A 23,930-nucleotide genomic window follows, 5' to 3' on the forward strand; every position below is an offset into this window, starting at 1 on the left:
CACCCAAAGTTTTTTAGTAATGTGTACCAGACTCGCAGTCGTTTTCGTCAGTATTCGGGCAGTTTGGACAAAAAAGGCAGTCTGCCAGCTTAAAACGGTTCAGGTATTCCTGAAAACAGCCATGTCCGCTGAGCAACTGCGAGAGGTGATAGTCGGTGTCTTCATGTTTTCTCATTAACACATGGTATGAGTTTGCAGGTCCAATGTCCGCTTTGTGACTGATCGCACCGCTGCTGCCACCGGCCTATTGTCAGCAGTCGTTCTGCTGATTTTTGTACTGGTATGCGCTGCGCTCCTTGCCCGTTATAGAGCCGATAGATTTTATCTGCCAAAAGGTCCAGAGGTATTTTTCTACGTACTACGAAGATTGCATCATCAGAAACCGTTCTTTACGCGCAAGCTACACGCTACACACCTTGCCCGTATGTCTGGATGACTTGTCGTAGATTAGACTGTTCTTCTCCACCCAGATATGCGCTGCATAAAGAATTATGGAGCCATCAACCAATTACAGTAGCCGTTTGCGATTATCCTGGGATTCTCCTATATTAGGGAGGAGTCGCGTCAATGCACCATTGACAGAAGCCGCCTTGGAACTTACATTTATTAAATGCTGCCTGAAACAAAGTCTTGTGTCGATCCTCGCGCTCTTTGAGCTTTTCTTCTAGCAGAGTTTCTGTACTCCCGAAGTTTAGCTATTTCATCTGACTTCCAAATATGCCGGCTTTCGGTTTCCCAGTATCTAGATTTTGGCATCGTTGCGTCGCAAGCTGCTTCTAACCGCACGGCTAGAATCAGCCTCTGCTGATTTGCGGAAGATGTATGTGTCTGTCCTTACTTGTCCAAAAGTTACTGCGTTAAAATCTTGTCGCTTCCTTTTTTTTTTTGATACAATTCTCGGCATTCCAGTGCGTACGTCCATTTTCAATTTGTGCGATTCTCCGTGGTGCGATCGACAAATGCTAGGTCAATTATAGAGCGTCCTCTAGTGCAATCAAAAGTATATACCCCGGAGTGTTGAGCAATACGAGGTCCATTGCTGCAAACGTTCATTCTACAATTTCCCCCCTTGAGTTTGTAAACGTGTTGCCCCAACTTCTGGACCATGCATTGAATCACCCGCAATTAGAATCGGTCGCTTACCCGTAAAGTCTAGTTCTAGTGCCGCCATCATTGAGGTAAAGTTTTCGATTGACTATCTTGGAGGTGCATAATAGCTCACAAAGAGTATGTCGTCCAACTTCATCCACGAGTACCCCTTACAAGGTGTGGACATCGTGCTCTGAGGAACTTTGTCGTTTACCGCCCAGATTACTGCTTGTTCTTCGGTGTCTGCTATCCAGCTGTGAGAGTTCATCATTTCGAAAGGTTCCGAAAGCATTGAGATGTCTACTTTCTTTTCGACGACTGTTTGGTCGAGTAAGCCCTGAGCAGCTCTGCAGGGGCGTGTGTTGAGTTGCAGGATTCTCATCGTTATAAATATAATATTTATAATTATAACCCATCTGTATAAATAAAATATTGACACCTATGTTCCCAATAATAGCAGCAAAACTTTAACTTTTTTTTTCATTTTTATTTTTTAAATTCTCGCTCTTCTCTATGCTCTGTTTTAGTCCATATGGTGCCATACTTTCCATTGTATTCAGACCATTTGCATACCAGTTTATAGCATTTCTTGCAATTCTACTCCATTTTACATCATACAGTTCAATTCACTACAATTTCATTTAAGGGGGTCTTCTGGTCTCGAGGCCCTGAAATGAAGGGTTTTTTTGGGGATTGATTGTGACAAATCCTGTGAATATTTAAAAAAAAAAATTTTTTATTTTAAAGGTACATGCCTTGGCTTTTAAAAAATGGTTTTGACTTTGAAAAAAATTAACACCCGCGACCTTGAAATGGCGCTGAAGACGTCCACCTCCAAACGAAACAGGTCTCCATTTTGGTCACGGTTTTTCCACCTGGGTAATCAGAAAGCAAAAATTAGATATGCGTTGTCTTCAGAGTTGCCCTGGTTAAGTTTTCCCGTGACAGATTTTTTTTTTTTTTTAATTTTTTTCAAAAGTTATGCAACAATTTGCAAAAAAAGTTTTTTTTTGCTCATTTTTTGAACTTTAAAAGGTTATAAAAATGGAATGAAAAAAAATTTCAAAAATCGTACACGGAGAAACTTAGCGGTTAGTTTTCCGAACCTTTTAAGACCAAAACCATTGAAATCGGAGTATAACTACTATGAAAAGTGTGACCAAAATGCTTAAAAAACACGATTTTCGGGGAAACGCGTTTAAAGATAAAGTTTATGATAAAACGGCCGGAGGAGGGTACACTTCGGTGCCCAGAAAAATGTGAAAAAATGCGATTTTCAAAAAATCCTTTCTGTGGCGTATTCTCGCATACACATACAACAAAATTATGCAAAAAAAAAATCGATTTTTTTTCGTTGGAGACCAGAAGACCCCCTTAATTCTGTAATATTTCATTTCATTCCATTCCATTCACTTTAATTTTATGACAATTTGTTTCACTTCACACCAATCAATTCTATTCCACTTTGCAATAATCGGTAATTTTACAATTTATTTCATACGAATTTCTTCCATTTCTATATATCTTTTCTATTTCGCACTGTCTCATACCACTACACAGCAACTCTTATAATTCACCGCACTCCCATTTTATTTGTTTTATGCACTTTTGGTTTATATGAAATATATATAGAATTTCATTTAATTGACTCAAGCTGCTTAAATCCATTCCCATAGACGACGTTCTCATATTCAAACTGCTCTCCATACCTATTTTTCATAAACCAATTAATCGTATTCCATAAACTCACTCACATTCTGTTCACGTATGGCCCAGCTCACCCTGTTTTTCATAGCTTTCACAACTTTTATATTTACTCTTTAACGCATATACTTTTTTTATAGATGGAGGGAACATCGATTCGTTTATATTCTTCTCAAACTTATAATTATTTAACAGTAAAACATTTTGTTTTTGCTCATTTGTAGGAAGTCGGCGACCATCCATACTACCAGTACCCGATATGTTCACCTCATCTTCATTCAGCATATCAGGCAACGATGACGGCGAAGAAGGCGATGAGAGTGAGGACGAAATCGATGATGATGTGCCCTGGCGTTCGCCATCCGAAAAAATAGCGTAAGTGGATTTTCGTATTCAATAGTTCGTCGTAAATTCGTATGCATATGTATGTATATTCCCGTTTGCACCCAAATCCATAAACTCACTGAAATCCATGTAATAAGTTTTTCTTTCCTACTTATTATATACTCGTAATAGACTAAATACCTATCTTCTACTTAGTCCTGGCAATCCGTTGGTTATGGCATTTTTTTATTTGAAAATTTCTGTGCAGAATCGAAACCCACGTTTGTCCAATTACATAGAAACTACGTACATGTCACAATCTATAATATATAAACAAATTGGTTTTTTTGATATTTGAGTTGACATAGTGTGTGTATATGTTTTACTCCCTACTTGTTGTCCAATAATGTATTGTGCGCTCACGTCTACAAGTCCTTGCGCCACAGCTAAGTAAAGCCTCACATACATAAGTTATATTAAATGTAAATAAAAAAAAATAACTTGGTGTAAATGTGTTAGTCAAGTATGATGATGAAAGAAGTCCCTGCCGAAGGTTAGTAAATATTATTTAAAAATAAAATCACTATAATATTTAAAGGCATCATCACTTAATCTGCAGCTCGTCTTAAATAGATGTAGATAAATAAAAATATTTAATGTATGTGCAGCTAAAATAACTTTTGCCTCAAAAGTCTGAAATCAACTTCGTAGAAAAACTTTCTTTTTTACCCATGCAAAAGAATAAAATGCGCTTCAAAAAGCTTTCCCCATGTTTTTCTCTAGTTTAGGATACTTAAATCCCCCTGTACAGTGTACAACCTACAATACTTGTATAATTCTTCTCCATTATTATCTGCCCATTATCCTTCGCTCTCGCACCTATGTATGTAAGTGCCCTAAGCGGTCACTTTCCACAATCGCGTACCTATTCGCTGATCATGAGCTCTTCGGAGGATTCAAATAATCATTGTTGTTGTGCGAGTCAACCTCAACTACAAAGCGAGTCACGTTATCGCATGCTCGCCAAAAGTTTTAGCTGCGATAGTGATTGTCGTCGCGTACTGCCATGCAATTTGGTGAGGCGCAATCGCGCGCTCACCCAAATCACTGATCACAACATCGATGTCGCCGATACTTTTTGTTCGCTATGTTCGACCAACACTTGGATACCAGGCACAACGGCGGCAACCACCACCTTCTCGACGACTGGCACCCAACGCACTGCTGCCACTTCGAGTAGTTCAACATCGGGTGGCAAGCCAGCACGTCCCATCTGGGCAATGGATTATTTACGGTAAGTATGGCATGCGGCGACATATTGGCCATCTATGGTAATAAACAAAATTCATCTACATACAAACATACTTACCTAAGTACAATAATTCTCGTACCCATCGTTTGTTTGCCGTGTGTCCTGCTGCAGTTTGCGTTTTTGCCGTTTCCGGTTTCACTTCTACTTAAAAAAAATATATAGTAATAATAACAGTTGATGCGCTTCTGTTTATGGATGGGGCTATTCAAATGCTGATACTACAGATAAACACAACTACATGGTTACTCAGACAACACACACACACATGCAAATGAGATACTTGGCTTGCATTGATGTTCGTTCAATTTAAATTACTTTGTGACTAAAAGTGTTTGAGCGTTAATTAACTTATATGCTAGTGTTAATTTTTGTATTGTGTGCCCTATAATCGTTGTTAGACATACATATACATATATACATACATATTTGCTTACATAACTCGAATCATTTTATTTGTGTCAGGTATTTGTAGGAATTTTTGTAAGATAGATGCCTTAGAACTAGAAATCATACACACCTATAAATATTTGCTATAAGGTAAGCCAGCTTGAAAGTACTCATAAGTAGGCTAGAATTTAGTTAAGTAACTGAAGTATAAGAGCAAAAAATCTTTAAAATCATATCTTAGTAAATCAAAGTTTTTATAAGGAAAATAAACAGTTTTAATAAAGGCAAATATCAACCATCATACAGTGCCGTCCAAAAATCTTTTTTAAATTGGAAAAAAAGAAAGAATTACTAAAAGCCAGTTTTGGACTGTTATCAATTTCTGAGTATCTAACTGCTTTTAAGATATCTCTCGTAACAGAAACAGCACTCATGCAGAAAAAGCACTCAGCACAACAACGCGCCAACCTCTGGACAACGGCCTCGAGTGCCTGTTCTAGTAAATTAGCGTAATACTGACTATTCATTTTAGTTCCTTTAATTATTATTTCCTATGGGACCAGGGAAGAACAAAGAGTCACCGTTTACTTAAACAAATAATAAATTAATAGAACTCAGTTTGGATTCCAAAAAATGGTAGCCAGAATCTTTCACGCCGACTTATTCGCTTTGAATTTCTTCGGTGGCCTTTCTAAATTTTTTTACTAACTTTATCAATTATTTCTTGCGCTCTGAATCATATTAACAAATTCACCATTCACCAGCAGCCTCAATGTAGTTGGAATTTCAACCAAACCACTCTGACATAACTGGAAACCAAACCACTGACATAACTTGAAACAAATTGTATAACTCTAAAATCTCTACTGAACATTCTTTCATTTTGCATTGAAAGTAAATGAAGACTGTGTACAGAAATGATCCTGTGAAGTCGCCACTGTTTTTCGAGTGTTGTGAACTTTTTCCAGTATCTAACGCGCTCTATTTTTTTTAATGGACATTTTTATGTAAATCCTTTGAAATTCGTTCTTGCTTGTCTGTAGTATCGGTCAGTATTAGCTTTTTTAGTTTTTGTACACTTTCTACGGTCTACCGACTACCGTCAGTGGACAACAAATAATAAAATAGAATAACATAGACAAAAACTGTTTCTGCCGAGTCCAATTTCTTACGTTCTCTTTTAACTTCTTCAAAAGTTTGTTTCGGCTTAAGTGCGAGAATTTCAAATTTTCCTTAATGCCGCTTCCAGAGATAAATCTTAACGAATCAAATAAGAAAATTATGTTATATATATATCGAGGGACTCATTTATAGGTTTTTTTTTTCAAAGCAAAAAAAACAATGGAATTATTAATTTTATTTGATATCTTTTTTATCATACAAAATAATCATTCTTTACAAATTTTTCAAATGTACGCGGTTAAGATGTTCCAGTTCTCGAAAGGGCATATCGATTGGTATTTGAAGAATGATTCGAGTAATGTTGGTCTCCAAGGCCTCAGCAGTAACAAATTTTTTTTTTTTTGTTTTTTGTCTTGCTAGTGTGTATGGTATGGCCAAAACAATTACATATACCTAAAAAAAAACTTCTTGTAATTGTGATGAGTTTTCAAATTCCCTATAAAACAAAATATTTTACATTTTGAGGAAAAAATGATATTTTGAAAATATTATTTTAAACATAATTTCTTAAATATATTTTTTTTTTCTTTTTATCTAGCATATACATTTTTTTAATTTTTTTTTTATTATTTTGCTTATATATTTTTTTTAATTTTTTCTTTTTAATTATTTTAAATTTTGATGAGTTTTTCCATTTAAAAACAAATTTTTTCCTCCTATTTTTTTAATGAATTATTTTTTTCCTTTTAATTATTTTTACTTTTGGCGAATTTTCATATTCCATATAGAAAAGAAATATTTTTTTAAATACATTGTTTTGTTCTTTCTTTTAAATCATTTAGTTTTTTTTTAATTTTTAATAATAATCATAATTCTTCCAAATTTTGTGGAGTTTTTTCAGATTCCATATAAAAAAATATATATTTTTTTTAAATTTTTTTTTTTTAAATATTGTTTTAATAATTACCTTTTTCTTTTTAAGTATTTTAAATTTTGGCGAGTTTTCAGATTTCAAAAACGAATACTTTTTATTAATAATTTTTTTTTTACTTCTTTTTATTTTTAAAGATATTTTTTTTTTTTTTTAATTATAGAAATGATTAGTTTTTAAAATTGTTTTTACTGCGGTGAGTTCCTTAAAAATTGAATTGAATTCCTTACAAAACCAAATATTTTGTAAAAATAATTTTAAAAAAATGTTGATGAAAAGATAATACTTTTTTTTAAATACTTTTTTTTTAATAATTTAAAAAAAATTTTTTTGTAAGTATTTAAAATCTTGATGAGCCTCAGATTCCATTTAACAAAACTTAAAAAACGATTTTTTTTTTATTTAAAATTTTTTTTTTTCTTAATTATTTTGTATTTTGGTGAATTTCCAGATTCCATATAAAAAAATATTTTTTATATATATTCTATTTTTTTCAATATTTTTTTTTTTTTTTTTTTTTGTTTAAAAAAATTATAATTATCCAGTTTTTTTATTATATTGTTTTTTCAACAAGGCGTAGAGAATCATTTTCTAGACTTTTGTGAAGGAAAAGTAAAAGAGAAGATTAGATAACCATATATCGATCTGAGACCACTTTATACCAAATATACGGGAAAATTTATTTTTCTGGTGGGAATTCAATAGTAATTTGCAAAACGTTGAGAGCGTGGGTAATATTAAATTAAAAAAATATGTGTTTATTTTTTTTAGCCATAGAACAAATTAAGAAGGTCCTATCAAGAACCGAAAATTTTACTCGAAATAATCTTATATTTTCCAAATTTTTATCAGCCTCTGAAGTTCAATTGGTAGCAACAAAAAAGGGTCTTTCTATTTTATCGATATTTTCCTTTTAGTCGATTATTGCAAAATACCTGGTAAATATAATAAAGTATACGCGAATACATATCATCATATATAGATGTCTATATATACCATATATAATTATATTCATACATATATACAATAAATAAAAATTACAAAATATTTCATATAATTGAGTCACGGAGAATTATCCTTAGTTTTAAGTACCTGAAAATATGTATGAATACGAAATACTGCTTATTTATTTGAAAATCAACTGTCAAATCAATCATTTGCCTTTCATATTTTTTTATGAATGTAAAATTATACTCATACCGCCTTTGAGATATGACTTGTTGGACACAGCATTACTGTAGTGGGTTGAGAAAATTTAAAAATATAATTAATTTTTTTTTTATAAATTTGGTTGCCAGCAGTGTTTTTATTGTTTCCTGTTCGATGTGGCTACTTGTATGTATATGGAATTGCTCAAAAATTATGTTGTTCTTACACCAAATCAATCCACTCCCATCCAATCCTTCAAATGCACTCTTGATAATGCATAAGTTTTTTGAAGAAAAGCCAATTAATTACATTTATATATATATAAATAATTGCTACTAATAGGCCTTTTGTGCTAAGTTAAAGTTTGCATTTTTTTTTTCAAAATAATTCAAGAAAAAAAATGTATTAAATGTACTATACGCACAAATCATGCAATGTCAATGTGTGTTTCCATTTCCATGTGCAGCATCGTTAAGGGATTCCCGCCCGTGTCGCCATTCATCGGTGTCAGTCCGACGCTGTGTTATTTGCTCAAAGAGAAAAAGCCATTATGTTGTCTACAATTGGCGCAGGTGAGAAATGAAAATCGATAAATAACTATATATAATTTTTCATGTATATATGTATGTACATACCAGGGTGTCCCACCAAAAAAATTACCTTTTTAAATTTTAGGAAAAATATTAGGATTTCGATGAGCTGAACCGTTTTGAAAATATCTCGAATAAAACTAATTATTAAAAAAACATTTTTTTGTTTCTTAGAATAATCAGAAATAATGGGAGATGAAGTGTTTAAGCTTGAAAGGTTTGCATAAAATTGTTAAAAAATCATATGAATGGAGTCAAAATAATAAGATTTTCGTGTGCTATTTGTGACATTTTCTGGAAGGTATGTTTAAGGCAAACTTGAATAAATCAGTCAAATCTTGACTGATTTAGATATCTAAGCCATCATTGGAAAGGTATTTCTTATGCTTTTTAACGGACTTACGTCCCGTTATTTTAAGATTAAATTATGCTATCAACTGCGGTGACTTTTCGCAAAAAGTATTTTTGAATTTTTGGATGTCATTTCAAACAAGCATAACGAGCGTAAATCTTAATATATTTTCTAAATATTTTTCTGGAAGTCTTTTTTTTTATTTACTACTACAAGTAAAAAATAAAAAAATGAGAAAAAAACATTAGCTGCCAAGGCTTTCAGTTGACCCATAATTATTATTATTTTTTTTTAACTTTGTAATTCCGATGGAGAGTGTTGTACCCTCGTATGGATATTTGTATTTATCTGCTTATACTCATTTGTGTGTATGTATGTATGTATGTGTTTGCTTACACTCATGCAGGTTTGCGAGCACTGTAGCTATCGCAATGCCAAGGAGTATCAATGGCAAAACAAGACGATTATCCTAGCAGCCGATTATGCATCGAATGGCATTTACAACTTTATCATACCGTTACGTGCACATTTCCGTTCGAAAACGTCATTGAATCCGATTATATTATTGTTGGAACGTCGGCCGGATGTGGCCTTTCTTGATGCGCTCTCCTACTTCCCGCTGGTAAGTTGCCCATTGCAAATGAAGTGTCACAGAGTTCGAACGTTTTTTGATGGACGAACGAAAGAGAAACAAAAAAAAATAAAACTTGATATGTGTACATTAGAGCAGGTAATTTTTTTATTGACTTCCTTCTTAGCAGATTCTAAATAAATTTTGAAAGATACTATATTTAATTAAAAATAAGTTAATATGAAAATTAATATTTACTACAGCATTATGAATGTGATTTTTTAATAAAAACTTCAAGCTTATCCCCCTATCGATGGATTTATAATTTTTGCAAATGGCGTCGTACGTCAGTTTTTATCCCAGAGAGTCCCTGCATCCAAAATTATGGTTTCCCTTAAACACTTTGCCAGAAGCTAATTCAGCAGTTGGAGCAGCTCGACACTCAAAAGTTTTGTACCAAGATGGCGCAAAATTAATCACTCTATCGGAGGATTTATAATTCTTGAAAATGGTGTTTTGTGTCGTAGCCAGCTGCAGTATGCAAACCGACAAATAATGGAACGCGTACAGGTCAAAATAAACGTCCATCACTAAAATCATTTTTTTACGTAGTAAAAATCTTATTCAAAAACAAAATTGGATGATTAATTTGGACCACTTTGTATTTGGGAATCTTTTGATATGAAAAGTTAATTTTTAATATCTATTTTTTTATTTGAACAACTGCAAAATGGGACTACAAAGGAAATTATATGCAATTTTTTTTAAATTGTAATAGGAAAAAGGACTATAGCAAAATGTAAACCAAACTAAAATTTGCAGAAAAAAAACAAAAATACTTCAGTTTTTCAATACTTCTAAAAGTTATTATTAAAATATTTTGTTTTATCAGCATTTTTGTTTTTTACAATCAACAACGTATTTTGGCTTTGCATACTTTTTACTTTCATCACTAATTTTTTTCTACTTCATATTTTTATAACCATAACTCCCCCTCCTTTTTCATTATTAACTAACTTCTTTTAAAAATTTTGTGGCTCGAAATTAACTTTTGACTCATGCTGTAATGGACATTTTTTTATAATTTTATGTAGAATTGGAAGCTGCTAAGAACGATGTCGAAAAATTGAACCGCCCTAGTAAAACATTATTATATATATTTTTTTTTAATACTTCCCCCCTCTCATGTACCTTTAGGTCTATTGGATGCTCGGTTCGATCGATTGTTTAGATGATTTGCTGCGCGCCGGGATCACATTAGCCGAGAGTGTTGTGGTGGTGAACAAAGAATTGTCCAACTCAGCAGAGGAAGACTCCCTGGCCGATTGCAATACCATAGTTGCGGTGCAAACCATGTTCAAGTGAGTGCCGCAAATTTCTTAAACGCATATATTTGCACTTCTTAAATTTCTTATCGATTTTCCAGATTCTTTCCGAGCATCAAGAGCATCACCGAACTATCGCAAAGCTCCAATATGCGTTTCATGCAGTTTCGTGCACACGACAAATATGCGCTGCATCTGAGCAAAATGGAGAAGGTACGAGTATGAAATGTAAATATTTTAGTAGTAGCTTTCAGAAAAATGTCAAATAAAAATGTATACCATCCTTTTATATGCTCTTCTCGTTCATGCAGCGCGAAAAGGAGCGTGGCTCGCACATCTCTTACATGTTTCGTTTGCCTTTTGCTGCCGGCGCCGTTTTTAGCGCTTCCATGCTGGATACGCTACTCTATCAGGCATTCGTAAAAGATTATGTGATTACATTTGTGCGCTTGCTGTTAGGCATTGATCAGGCACCGGGTAGTGGCTTTCTCACTTCGGTAAGAAAATATTTCATGAAATACCCCACGCCTGAATGGATAAAGAGACAATTTCCAAACTTCAATATTAGTTGAATTTGATGAACTTGTGAAAATTCAGTTATTTTGATTAATTTCAACGTATTTTAAAATATTAAAGCAAACAAAAAAATAATAGATATTGTTTGGTTAGCAATATAGAGAGGGGAGAGAGAAAGCGAGACATTTTAGTTGATTATTACTTTGTTGCACTTTTATACATGGGCCTTGCAGTGCGCTCATTCTAGTATAAATAGTTTGTAAGCACACATCAAATTTGCTATGTGTTTCTTACTGCTCATGAGAGAGTTCGTGAGATGAAGGTAGGATAATGAAGCATTTGAAACTTTTATTAATTGGGTGAACCTGCTGTTTCAATAGCTCCATAGGAGGAGTGTTTTTTTTTCTTGAGAGTATGTCCAGATGCCGTTAGGCTTCGCTGTAGTTTGAATAGGGGGTTGTTGAGAGTTTCAGAGGTTTGTTGTAGGCGATTTAAATAATAGATAAAACTCGTTGAATTGAAGTACATACTTACGGGGTGAAAAATAAACAGCAAAGATCGCTGAGAAAGCTTGGGTTGCCTCAAACTTTTAATTCTAATTAAGGGGTTATATACCTTGTGAGCCCGAAAAAAAGGGCGATTGTCATAATTTTTTTTAAATATGTTTTACTTTTATTCAAATGAGAATACATTTTGGTGTTTTTATTTTAAAAAATGTTATTATTTATTGTTGATATCGCCCCTCCCCCGAAACGCCGTTTTTTAGAAGAGGCTTGCGGTGATCACGGTAGCGCATGAGCAGCTCAACTGAAATCAAAAAAATTAAATGATTACTGTAGAAAAATGTTTTTAGTGAATCTGAACGGTTTATTTACCCAAAAAAAAAATGTTTCTCGATATGAAAACCGCTTTTCACCAAAAAAACGATTTTTTAGAGGTTGAAAAATTAAAAAAATAATGAATTCCAGCGAACTATGCAAAACACGACTTCGAAATAATCGCGTCTAAAGTTTTGCGTGCACTTCATTTATGGATAAGGTTGCGCGCTTCCACGGTCCGTAACTTTCGTTCTAGTGCTCCGATCTTTATGCTTTTTTGAATTTATATTTTTAAGATGATGTACTTTTAGAATATTCTATAAAAAAATTTTCGATTTTTAGTCCAACACAAGGTATATAACACCTTAACAAAAAATAAAAAAAACGACTAAAGTAAAAATGATTGGCGTAAAATAAAAACCCCAAATATGGCTTTAAGGAAAATTTTAACTATTTCTTTTATTTGCAGGATACGTTTTTTTGATTTATTTATTAACTTTACGTTAGTTCTATAATTTTATATAAAGCTCTAAAAAGTTAATTTATATTATTTAAATTTTGGCCTGAATAAACGCCTAAAAATTGATTAACTATTTCAAATTAAAATGTAAAATTAATATAGTAGCCTTAATTAAATTATTGATTTTTAAATAAATTAAATTAAATTGTATTAATGTTAATTAAAACAAAATTAAACTAAAAATTAATTAAAAAGTAAAATTATTTAATTAAATTAATTTACAATTAAAAGTTTAATATTATCAATTAAAAATAATATTTAATTAAAAGTATAATTAATTTTATTTTAATTTAATAAATTAATTTTACTTTTGATTTATATTGGTTTAATTAATTAATTTCACTTCTAATGAATAAATTTTTACTATTACCACTGATGAATTAAATATTTTGATAAAACTAACTTTCAATCAACGCCAAAAAAATTGCTGAAATCAAAACAAAAAATTTCTACATTTTGTGAAATTTCTTAATTTTTTTCTGTTTTCATTGTGCTGAAATTAGTATAACTCTTTGTTCAAAGTACATATTTTTTTAGAAATTTTTTATTCGGTTATTGTCCATAACATTTCAATTTTTTTTTTAGAATTTTTGTATTAAATTACTTCAATTTTTTATAAATTTCTTCAAATTTAATTTGATGTTAATTTGTTCTCATTGTTACAACTACTTTTTTTTTATAAATTTTAATTTTGTCATTGTCCATAAAATTTTAAATATTTTTTTAGTGTTGTTAAATTAAATTCCACTAATTTGTTTAGTCTGATGTTACTTTGTTCTAAAATTATTAGTTGTAACTATATAGATTTTTTAAATTTTTTTTTAGTGTTTATTTATTTTGTCATTGTCCATGAAATTTTAAATATTTTATTAGGATTGTTAAATTAAATTCCTTTTTTTTATAATTTTATTTTTTTTAGTGTGATGTAGCTTTGTTCTAAAACTATTATAACTCTTGGTTGAAACAATGAATACCATATGTTTTTCAACTTTTTTTTGTTTTTTGTTTTTATTTTGTTATTGTCTATCAACTCGTACCTGAAACATTTAACTTTTTTTTAGAAATGTTGAATTAAATTTTTCTAAGTATTTCATAACTACTTTTTGAAGTTTGTAATTACATTTTGCCTAACTCTTAATTCAAGCTATATAAATGTTAATAGGATCTAAAATTGTTTACAATTAATTTTTGTTTTATAAATTTAAAAGTACGGTTTTTCCAATATTTTTTTTACAATTACTTACACTTAAAGTAAAATTTTACGAAAATCAACTCTTAGTCCAAACTAAATACAAATTATTGAGTATTCAGAATTTACAACTACTCCTTTTACTTTTATTTTCGATTTTTTTTTTTATTACAACTTATTTTTACAAGTTTAAACTTAATGAAAACTAATTTAAAAATTTTGTTAATGAATTTTTGTAGAAATTTAATTTTAAATTAAATGATCTTAAATTTAATGAAAATTAAATTAAAAATTTTGTTAATCAATTTTTTTAGAAATTCAATTTTAAATTTAATTTAATTTGTTTAAAATATTTTGAAACAATTTTTCTTTTAGAAATGTAATGTAAAATTAAAAAAAAATTATTTTTCATTTTTCAGTCATTTTATATTATTTTTTCCAAAATTAAAAAAAAAATTTCTAAATATTACGTTTTTGTCATCAAATTGCTAACTGCCTTCATGTTTTTTAATTAAAAAAATTATTTTATTTATTTATTATTTTAATGAAATATATTTTACGAAAGCTATATTTTGAAAACAATTACAAAAACAAATAATTTTAAGGAAAAAACATTTATATTTTTATATTTCTAATTCAATTTTTCATTTATCATTTTCATTTATCCAGATGCGCATCACCAAGGATGATATGTGGATACGTACCTACGGTCGGTTGTATCAGAAACTCTGTTCGACAACTTGTGAGATACCGATTGGCATTTATCGTACTCAGGACACATCGAATACGGAAGCATCACATGTGAGTAATTCACCTGTAGAGAGGTGGGGACCTTTTTCCGCTTTTGGAAAGCACTGTGTGCGCTTGCGACCATCGGTGAGTCCATACGAATGTAACTAAAAGCTCAGACCAAAAAGTCAAATTTAAATAAAACAAAGTAAATAATACACTTCTACTACTTACAATTTACTTCCTTACTAACTTACCTCATAAGAACTTGAATGAGTAATGACGAGCACTTTGATTACACTAGCATACACGCATATTTTTACTTGTATTAAAACAATCATCCCCTCAACTACAAATACTTAGATGCACATAGGTTGTGATATCTATGTGTAGTATTTAGTTGAGCAGCCTGAATACCTTGCAGAAATCAGTTAGCCATAGCTCACACACTTGCAAGGTGACGTTTTTTTTTTCCAATGACTGAAATATAGTTACTAACATTTAAAAAAAAAAAGTTTTTTTTTGTAAAATCAAACAATAAAGTATTTTGCCAGTGAACACCTATAGAATAGCAAAACAATTTTAGACAGAGTCATTATGAATAGATCGTTGGAACTACAAAGAAGAGCGCGCTTTAACAGGATTTATTTACACAAGCATGACCAATAAAAAAATGTATAACAAAAAAATTAAGGAAAAGTGCATATTTTCCATGGCAATTCAATAAAATTTTCAAATTAGTATCGACACGAGGAAATTTCAAATTAAAAAAATAAAAAAGAAATAGAAAGATAATTTTTTATTTGTCATAGAACAAATTATTGATTGATATTTGATGGGTAGTTCGGAATGGTGAGCAATTCTGTTACAGATCATCCCGATTCATATCTTCAATTTCAGTTCACAAAAAGTCGGTTATAGGGACTTTGTAAGTCAGTTGGATCATTAGTCTTTGACAAACGGGGATTATTAGTAATTGATCCGGGAACTATACAGGCTACATTAACGGTGCCATGAGTACAACCTCTGGTGATGCCCTAAATGCTATGCTTCATTTGCTCCCCCTGGATCTTAAATACAACAAGAAGCAATAAAAGCAATGTGTGGACTCCATAAATATGGTTTTTGGCACGAAGACGGAACTTCGGGACACAGAGAAATCTTTGAGTTGCTTTCTGAGCAGTATCCACTGCTTTTGGCACCTAAAGACGACCTGATACCCACAGTTTCATTTGGAAGGAAATTTGGTGTCAGATTTCAATTGCGTGAGCAATGGAGCAATCCAGAATGCATACAGGGAGTTTTGACGGATATTTTCTTTACTGATGGGTCCAAGAATTAAATAGAGTCTGGAACCCGATGGTACTGAAGCGATAGTAATAAGTATCACTATGCTATGGGGGAAATGGCAACTGTTTTCCAAACAGAAGTTTTTGCCATCCTGAAAATAGCCGAATGAATAATCGAGAGGAGATGGAGCGGGAAACAGATTGGAGCTTTCAGTGACAGTCAGGCTGCACGGAAGGCCCTGGAGAACGCGAAGCAAACCTCAAAGATTGTTTAAGAATTTAAGAAGAATATGGGTTCCAGGACGCTCCAAGGAAACGAATTGGCCGATGAATTGGCCTACCGTGGATCAGCGGTGCCCCCACAGGGGCCAGAGCCAATAATCGGAATCAGTTCCGCAGGAATCAAGAATTGGATCAGCGATTATGTAGGCAATCTACATAAAAAGCGATGGTCCGGTCTAGAGTGCTGCAGAACAGAAAAATTTTTTGTGACAAGTCGGAACAGAAAACTGTAAAACTTTCTACTAAAACTTAGAAGGAAAAACGTTCGGTTGATGGTCGGTATCATTACAAGACACAACCCATGGGGTCAGCATATGACCACCATTGGAACCATTGAGGACTCAATGTGCCTGTCATGCTTGGAGGAGGCGGATATCACTGAGCACTTTCTTTGTGAGTGTCCTGTCTATGCTAGAGCACGGCTACGAGTTTTGGGTTCCGATGTGATGAGAATGAGTAATATTCGTTCTCTAGAACTGCCAAAGAATCTGGAAAACGCTCACAAGACTAACTATCTCTATCTCTATTCTTTCCTATCTCTTTCTCTGATACTTTTCTCCTTCCCTCCTTGACTATCTACCCCCTTTCCAGATTAAATACAATGGGCTTTTTAGCCTGAGTGTTTTAGGAGCCACCAAATCTCCTGGTGCTTCTTGGCTCGACCTTTTCGAATTTCAATTTAATTGATAAACGACCGTAATAGACCTAATGACATCCTTCATTTGCTCCGTCCCGTCTATTGCATCACTTCGGTGACGGTGATGTGCACCTTTGTCTTCACGAGAATATCAAACAGTCGGATGGTAAAACTGTCAAATAAAGGACTAATCTTTTCAAATAACAGATGACTGAAAAGTTGAAGTCCCAGATGCACTTCAAGTCTGTTTTATGTGTGCCTTACAAGATATGCCCAAAACGCATCAAACCTACATATAGTTAATTTACTCTGCGGCTTTAAGCCTAAACTAAAGTGGTTTAATTACAGTTGAGCACCACATTTACATGTAATTCAATTGAAAATTTTGTTGTTGCAAAGCGCATTAACTGAGTTTGTTAACTTTCTTGTGCTAGCCTAACAGAGTTAGTGTAAATGTGGTATGTTACATTAACAGCGGTAGCCCCTTTACACATGTAAAGAATTCTTATGAGATGCTTTCAGGCGCATGCTATGCTGTAGCTATAGAAACAAGAGAGAAACCATTAATTAAACTTGGTACAAGTTTATTAGAAAATTGATTTGTGCGGAAAATTACTTTCTCCTTTACTTCTAACATAACTACATAAGTTCTGTAATCAGCGAAGTAATTTCAGCAGGTATTTCTGTTGCTGACCAACCTTAAGTGTAAACAAAAATCAGATGTTTGAGTTAGCTGAAATTGAGTTTTTGGTAGATATAACCAACTGAAAGTCAATTTCCATCTACTCCTTATTTATACAGTCACTGATTGCATAAGATATTCAAATGCAAATGAAGCCGTGTACTCGCGTTCCAAGATCTAGTCCTAATGACTCAAAACAGAAAGACCAAACTTTTCAAATAGTATACTAGAATTATTTTTTTAATTGCATTTTGCCTTAGTTTTACTTATTATATTTTACAATTTTTTTACAGCCTTTTATTATGTTTTGAAAAAAATTATTAGCTCTTATAGTTGTAATTGCTTAAGTTTTTGAACTATTCTTAGATGACTTAAATAATTTCCAGCCAAAATGCATTTTAATAGCAGCAAGCACAAATAATACCTACAATAATTTTTCTGCTTATACTATACATGGCTGTAAATGGGTTAACAAAAACTTAGCTTCACTATGTTGATGAAGCTCAGTAAGGCCTGGTTATCATTGTGTCATTCTTCTAATGATAAAATGTTAAACAAAATGCGAATATATTTGGTAGTTCCGGGTAGTTCTGCGATTTGAAATTATTGAAATTGCAAAATCAGCAAAAAGTGGTTCAATGAAAACCAGGCATAATGACTTTTAACTTTAATAAAACTATCAAACTTTTGTCTAATCTAACTTTATCCCAACTTTTAAACTCCTATAGAATAACTTTTAAATGGATTATGATTATGAATTTTGTAATGCTTTTGTATGAAATTCTGCAGAAAATTTTAAAAATAATTTACTAATATAAATTACAAAAATAAGTATTGAATATTTCCAGAAATTTTCTTCAATGCTTTTTTGGAAAAAAGTTAACTTCCTATTCAAGCTGATTTAAAAAATTTTATTAAATTTGGTTTTATATGATTTTAATATATTTTTTAACTCTCTGGTATTTTGCGACATTCACATGAAATTATTTTGCAGAATATATATATATTATATATATATTTTAACAACTTTGCTCACTGAGAGCAGCTCTCCGTAAAAATATTTCAATAAACTTTTTTATTGTAAATATAAACTTTCAATCAAACGCTTCGTTTCTCGGCTAAGCCATTTCATGAGAATTTTGGAATAGCCTTGAATAAAATAATTTAATTTGTTTCTTTAAATGTTTTTATAATATTTGTTCAGACATTTAGTTCTTTAATTTTCTTAATTTTAGATTTTTTCAATTATTAAAGTTTTTAATTATTTTTTAGTTTTATCTCGGTAGTTTTGCAGGTGTGTTTTTTACCTACCGTTGCTTATTTTTTCTTACAAAAAACAAAATTTAGATTCCTTTATTTTGAAATATTAAATTATTTATTTTTAATACATTTTTCACATAATTATCGTCCTGAAATTTTCATTTCTCGCCGAGGGCGAACGCTATTAAGAAAAACTTTTTCTTAAATTTGGTGTTTCACGGAGATTCGAACCGCTCTTTAATATATTTTTTTGTTTAAAGTATATCTTTCTTAATTCATTTTCTTTTGATTTAAGCTCTTAACTATATAAAGGGTTTTTAAAAGACCGCCCTAGAAGTTGTTTTCAAAATATGCATAGCTCCTAAGAGTTATGTATGAAAATTGGCATCTTAAAAATGTCCATCATGAGCTCATCTACAATATATGTAAAATCCGCCAAACAGTCGCCGTCGCTTCCTTAGGCATTCATTGTTGAGAACGTCGAGATATCAATGTTGAAGGTTCTTCAGCAACACTTTGCGCTACAGTAGTAATACGAGTATTGTCAACAGAACCTCCAGTTTTTGGTCTGCCAGTCCATTTTCTATGCTCGACAGTATCAGTTTCGTGAAACTTGTTCACGAAACTTTGAATGGTCGACTCATTGGGACTATTATATAGTATATATATATATAAATTAGGTGCGCAATTAGGTTCCCGCTGTTTGTCAATAGAAGCCGTCAACAGTGAGTGCAAGTCGATTTTAACATAGCCTAAACGTCACAAACCAAGCTTAGACATATGGTAAACACTCTGCTGCGACACATTACGGATTTTGTTTTGGTATAATATACTTTTGGTTTTGTGAAAATGTCTGATTTTGGGGCGGCTGAAGCTCATCGAGAGCTACAAAAAGTTTATGGAGATGCTGCTTTAAGTAAAACAACGTGCCGAGATTGGTTTGCTTGGGAATGATTCAGAAACAGGGGACTTGGGTTCCTTATGAGTTAAAACCAAGGGATGTTGAACGTCGATTTTTCGCGTGTGAACAACTGCTCCAGCGGTAACACGGGAAGGGTTTTCTTCATCGCGTCGTGACGGGTAATAAAAAATGGATTCATTACAGCAATCCAAAGAAAAAAAGTCATAGGAACTGCCCGGTCATGCTTCTACGTCCTCGCCTCGGCCGAATATTCACGCTGCGAAGGTTATGCTATGCATTTGGTGGAACCAAGTTGGTGTTATTTATTATGAACTGTTAAAACCAAGCGAAAACCATCACTGGGGATCGATATCGACTTTAATTGATGCAATTGAGCCGGCAAATGCGCGAGAAGCGGCCGCACTACGCGGAGAGACATGAAAAAGTGATTCTACAGCATGACAACGCTCGGCCTCATGTTGCCAAGCCCTTTAACACCCACCTGGAAACACTGAAATGGGAAATCCTACCCCATCCACAATATTCCCCAGGTATTTCGCCATCCGATTATCACCTGTTCCGACCGATGGCACATGGTCAAGCAGTTCCATTCATATGAAGACATCAAAAAATGGCTTCATCCGTGGATAGCTTCAAAAGATGAACAGTTTTACCGCGACGGTATACGAGATCTACCAGAAAGATGGGATAGGTAATCCTTTTAATAATTCACTTCTAACCATTTTTTCAGAATAAAGTCGTATTTTCATCAGAAAAACAGCAAGAACTTAGTTGCGCACCTAACATAATGGCGCGTATACCCTTTTTGGGTGTTTGGTCGAGCTCCTCTTCCTATTTGTAGCGTGCGTTTTGATGTTGTTTCACAAATGGAGGGACCTACCGTTTCAAGCCAACTCGGAACGGCAGATATTTTTTATGAGGAGCTTTTTTATGACAGAAATACACTTGGACGTTTGCCATTGCCTGCCGAGGGGTGACCGCTATTAGAAAAAACGTTTTCTTCATTTTTGTATTTCCCTTAGACTCGAGCCTACGTTCTCTCTGTGAATTGCGAATGGTATGGGCTATGGCGGCCGAATTATTTCCACTAAAAAATCACAAATTGTACGATATGTTGTTCTTAAAAATCAATTATTTTCATAATAAGTTTCAAAAATTTCAAGGCGTAATTACATATATCGTGTAAAACTGTATATCTATCTCTCTCTAATTAACGAATGTTAAAGATAATATAGCATAGCAAATTTACCGTCTAGGAATTATTCTACTGACATCTAGGCGTCTTTGAAAGGCTCTCGATGTACAAATTATTTTTAATTGCGATTTTCGCTACTTACTAATTTTTATAAATACCGTTATATAATTTCAGTTAACTTATTAATTTTTAAGTGTCTTTAAATTGTTAAATTACTTATTTTTAATAATATTTTACTATCATATTTTTGCTTTTTAGGAATTATTTTTCCTAGATAAAAATTTTTTGTTAACAAATTAATTTTATTTTAAAATTCAAATTTTTTATTTTTTTTTCATATTATATTCGATTATTATTAAGATAGCAAACGCGTTTTTGACAGTATTTTAAATTTTCTTGTTAAAAATATATTTATAACATTTTTTATTAAAGCCATTAAATTATATAATTTTAGTTATCATTGTATTATTTTTCCTTCAAGTATTTTTTTATTATACGCACATATTTATTTTGTTAAAAAATTTACAATAGTTTTAAAGTTTTTTCTATTATTATTATTATAGAGTTTCTTCATCTCGATAGGGTTCGTAACCACCGGAGATAACTTGTGTCTCGGATATCGATATCATGGGACAATGCTCTGTTGTTTTGTGTTATGATGTAGTAAAGTAGTAATTTTTTATTTCATTATTTTATTATTAATATAATTATAATCCGCATACCGCGCGAGAGTAGGTCCATTTTTACAGAACAAGACGGCAGTTTCTGGCTGCAAGTCGTGTGACACTATTTTTATTTTTTTGTTTTTCTAAAATTATTTATTTTTAATTTTTTTCCTTAGCTATAATTTTTTCTTCTTAAGACAATATTGCATATTTTTGTAAACATCTTTTTTAATATTTTCTATATTTTAAAATTGTATCATTATTTATTTTTAATAATTTAGCACTTTTTTGTGACATATTCGCCCATAACTAGTTTTTTCTTCAGATACCGTTATCTATTTTGGTTAGAAATTTTTTCAATTTTTTTTTATTAATTTCGCTATCGAAAGTATATTTCTAAAATTCTGTGCAGCATTTTAAATGCACGCTTCTGGCGTTTCTATCACTCATACACACACACGAACATTTATTTTCTCTAACCTGCATATGTATGAATGTGTGTACATATGTAAAATATTAACATTTTTATTGCATCTCGCCTTAAATTTGCCAAACTCTATTGCCACACATCAAACAATACAAGTAAATGGTTTTTACAGCAGGAAAAATTTCAAGCAATTGGTTTATGCATTGAAAGAAGAATTAAAAATAATTAGATTTTTTTTCATTCTAATTAAAATCAATGAGATAAAATGTAAAATTCGTAAACACCAAATAATTTATAACAAATAAAAAAACTGTAAAATAAAACAAATTCTATACGTTAATATTGGACTTGACCTGATACTAGCGCACACGCACGCAGTGAGTCTCTTTCTCTCTCTCGCTCTCTTACCAAATACGATGTCAATGAGTGAATTGTATATAAGCAAGATTCAAAAACAAAAAACAAAAAAAAAAAAAAAAAAAAAAAAAAGACAATATTTTCGCTTCCGTTAACTAGTCGTTTTCGAAATGGAGTTTTCGATTTGCTAAACTTTAATTTGTTTCTGCATCCAAAAACAAAACAAATGTATAAAAACAGTTTTGCTTCATGGCTGCATGTGCTAAAGTTTCCAAAAACGTAGTTTGCATGCTTATTTGCTCGTTTTCTTAAAAAAAATTTAATATGTTTTTTTTTTGTTCATAAAATTGCACGACTGTTTCTGGTATTTCCCAAATATTAAAATTTTTTCTTTTCTCATTGCTTGTCAGCTTTAAATCGCACTTAAAAAGAGTTTTCCAATGAGGGCGAATCGATATGCAAATTGAGTAAAGCAACTGTTGCTTTGTATATCCAATGGTGCATTATGAGTGGAATCGTTAAAATATCCGCGCACAGTGGCGCATATCTGACAGATCCAAATACCTATTGCTTCTATCCTGAATTACAGCAATCGCTTATATAGGATTTGAAAGCAAAGGTCAATTTAAACTCATGGGCATGGAAATTCAGCTTTTAAAAAACATCAAAAAAAAAAAATTTTAGAGGAGCCAAATTTCCCAATTGCGGTGGAAAGTTCACATCAGCTCCACAAGACTTACCAACCCATTCAAATGGGTTCACGTAGAATGTTCATCGTATCATTCGCTTTGTAGTACGTTTCACCATCACTTTGGAACTACACCATGTCCATGCCCAAATCCCTCAGTTTGGGTTAAAAAAAATTATTAACATTAATATGTAGCGCTCACCTTTGGTGCACGGCCTTTTCGAGAAAGTACAGACCAATAGCGACGCAGGCCCAAAATCTGCACTAAACAGAAATATTTCATGCATACATGCCACCTGTAAATGCCGCTATAAGCAGAGTCAATATACATATGTATAGCAATTTTGCTTGTTAATAAAGCTATTCTTCTGAAAATGCGCCTCGTCGTTGCAGCATACAAGGCTAAAGAACATTTTCACTAATGGGAACTCATTTTGATGATAAATTTTTCTGAGTCCACGTGAATACCGTGGCCGCCACAGCCTCTTAACAATGACGTGTCCTTGTGGAAAACTCCGTATTATCGTTTTGTTTAAACTTAACTTTTAAATTTTTATTTTATTTTATTTTTTTTTTGTTATTCTAAACTTTATGGCGCTTTCTGCACTGGTATTAATTTATTTATTTTTTTATCAAAAAATTAAAGCTTTGCTTATTATTTTACCCTACAAAATCAGCCAAAAATTACAAACAAACCAGCATAATAATTTTAGTAATTATTAATTTCGTTTTGTTTCTTTTTTTTTAAGTCTGGTAATTAAATTTCGATATGTATCACCTCATTTTAAGCTTTTTAGATCAAACTTAAATACATAGAATGTACAACCAGTAAAGCAATGTAGATACTGTTGTTTAATTAATTGCTTGGTAGTGAAAACATACATAAATACGTATGTAT

At 32.0% G+C, this 23,930-nt stretch overlaps 1 protein-coding gene across 4 annotated transcripts in view; it reads left to right on the forward strand.

The window, feature by feature from the left end:
• The window catches only part of LOC129243560 (potassium channel subfamily T member 1), a 180,165-nt gene that overhangs the window by 129,211 nt on the left and 27,024 nt on the right, over positions 1-23,930 (forward strand). For 2 of the 4 annotated variants that reach the window (XM_054880657.1, XM_054880658.1), the window contains exons 15-21: positions 3,018-3,168; positions 8,485-8,590; positions 9,367-9,582; positions 10,729-10,892; positions 10,958-11,069; positions 11,168-11,353; positions 14,569-14,775. In XM_054880657.1, the coding sequence (XP_054736632.1) occupies positions 3,018-3,168; positions 8,485-8,590; positions 9,367-9,582; positions 10,729-10,892; positions 10,958-11,069; positions 11,168-11,353; positions 14,569-14,775 (1,142 nt within the window). The remainder of the gene's footprint in view (positions 1-3,017; positions 3,169-8,484; positions 8,591-9,366; positions 9,583-10,728; positions 10,893-10,957; positions 11,070-11,167; positions 11,354-14,568; positions 14,776-23,930) is intronic. The other 2 variants (XM_054880656.1, XM_054880660.1) reach the window with 1 other exon arrangement.

This window comes from Anastrepha obliqua, chromosome 4 (genome assembly GCF_027943255.1).
Source record: "Anastrepha obliqua isolate idAnaObli1 chromosome 4, idAnaObli1_1.0, whole genome shotgun sequence".
Taxonomy (NCBI): domain Eukaryota; kingdom Metazoa; phylum Arthropoda; class Insecta; order Diptera; family Tephritidae; genus Anastrepha; species Anastrepha obliqua.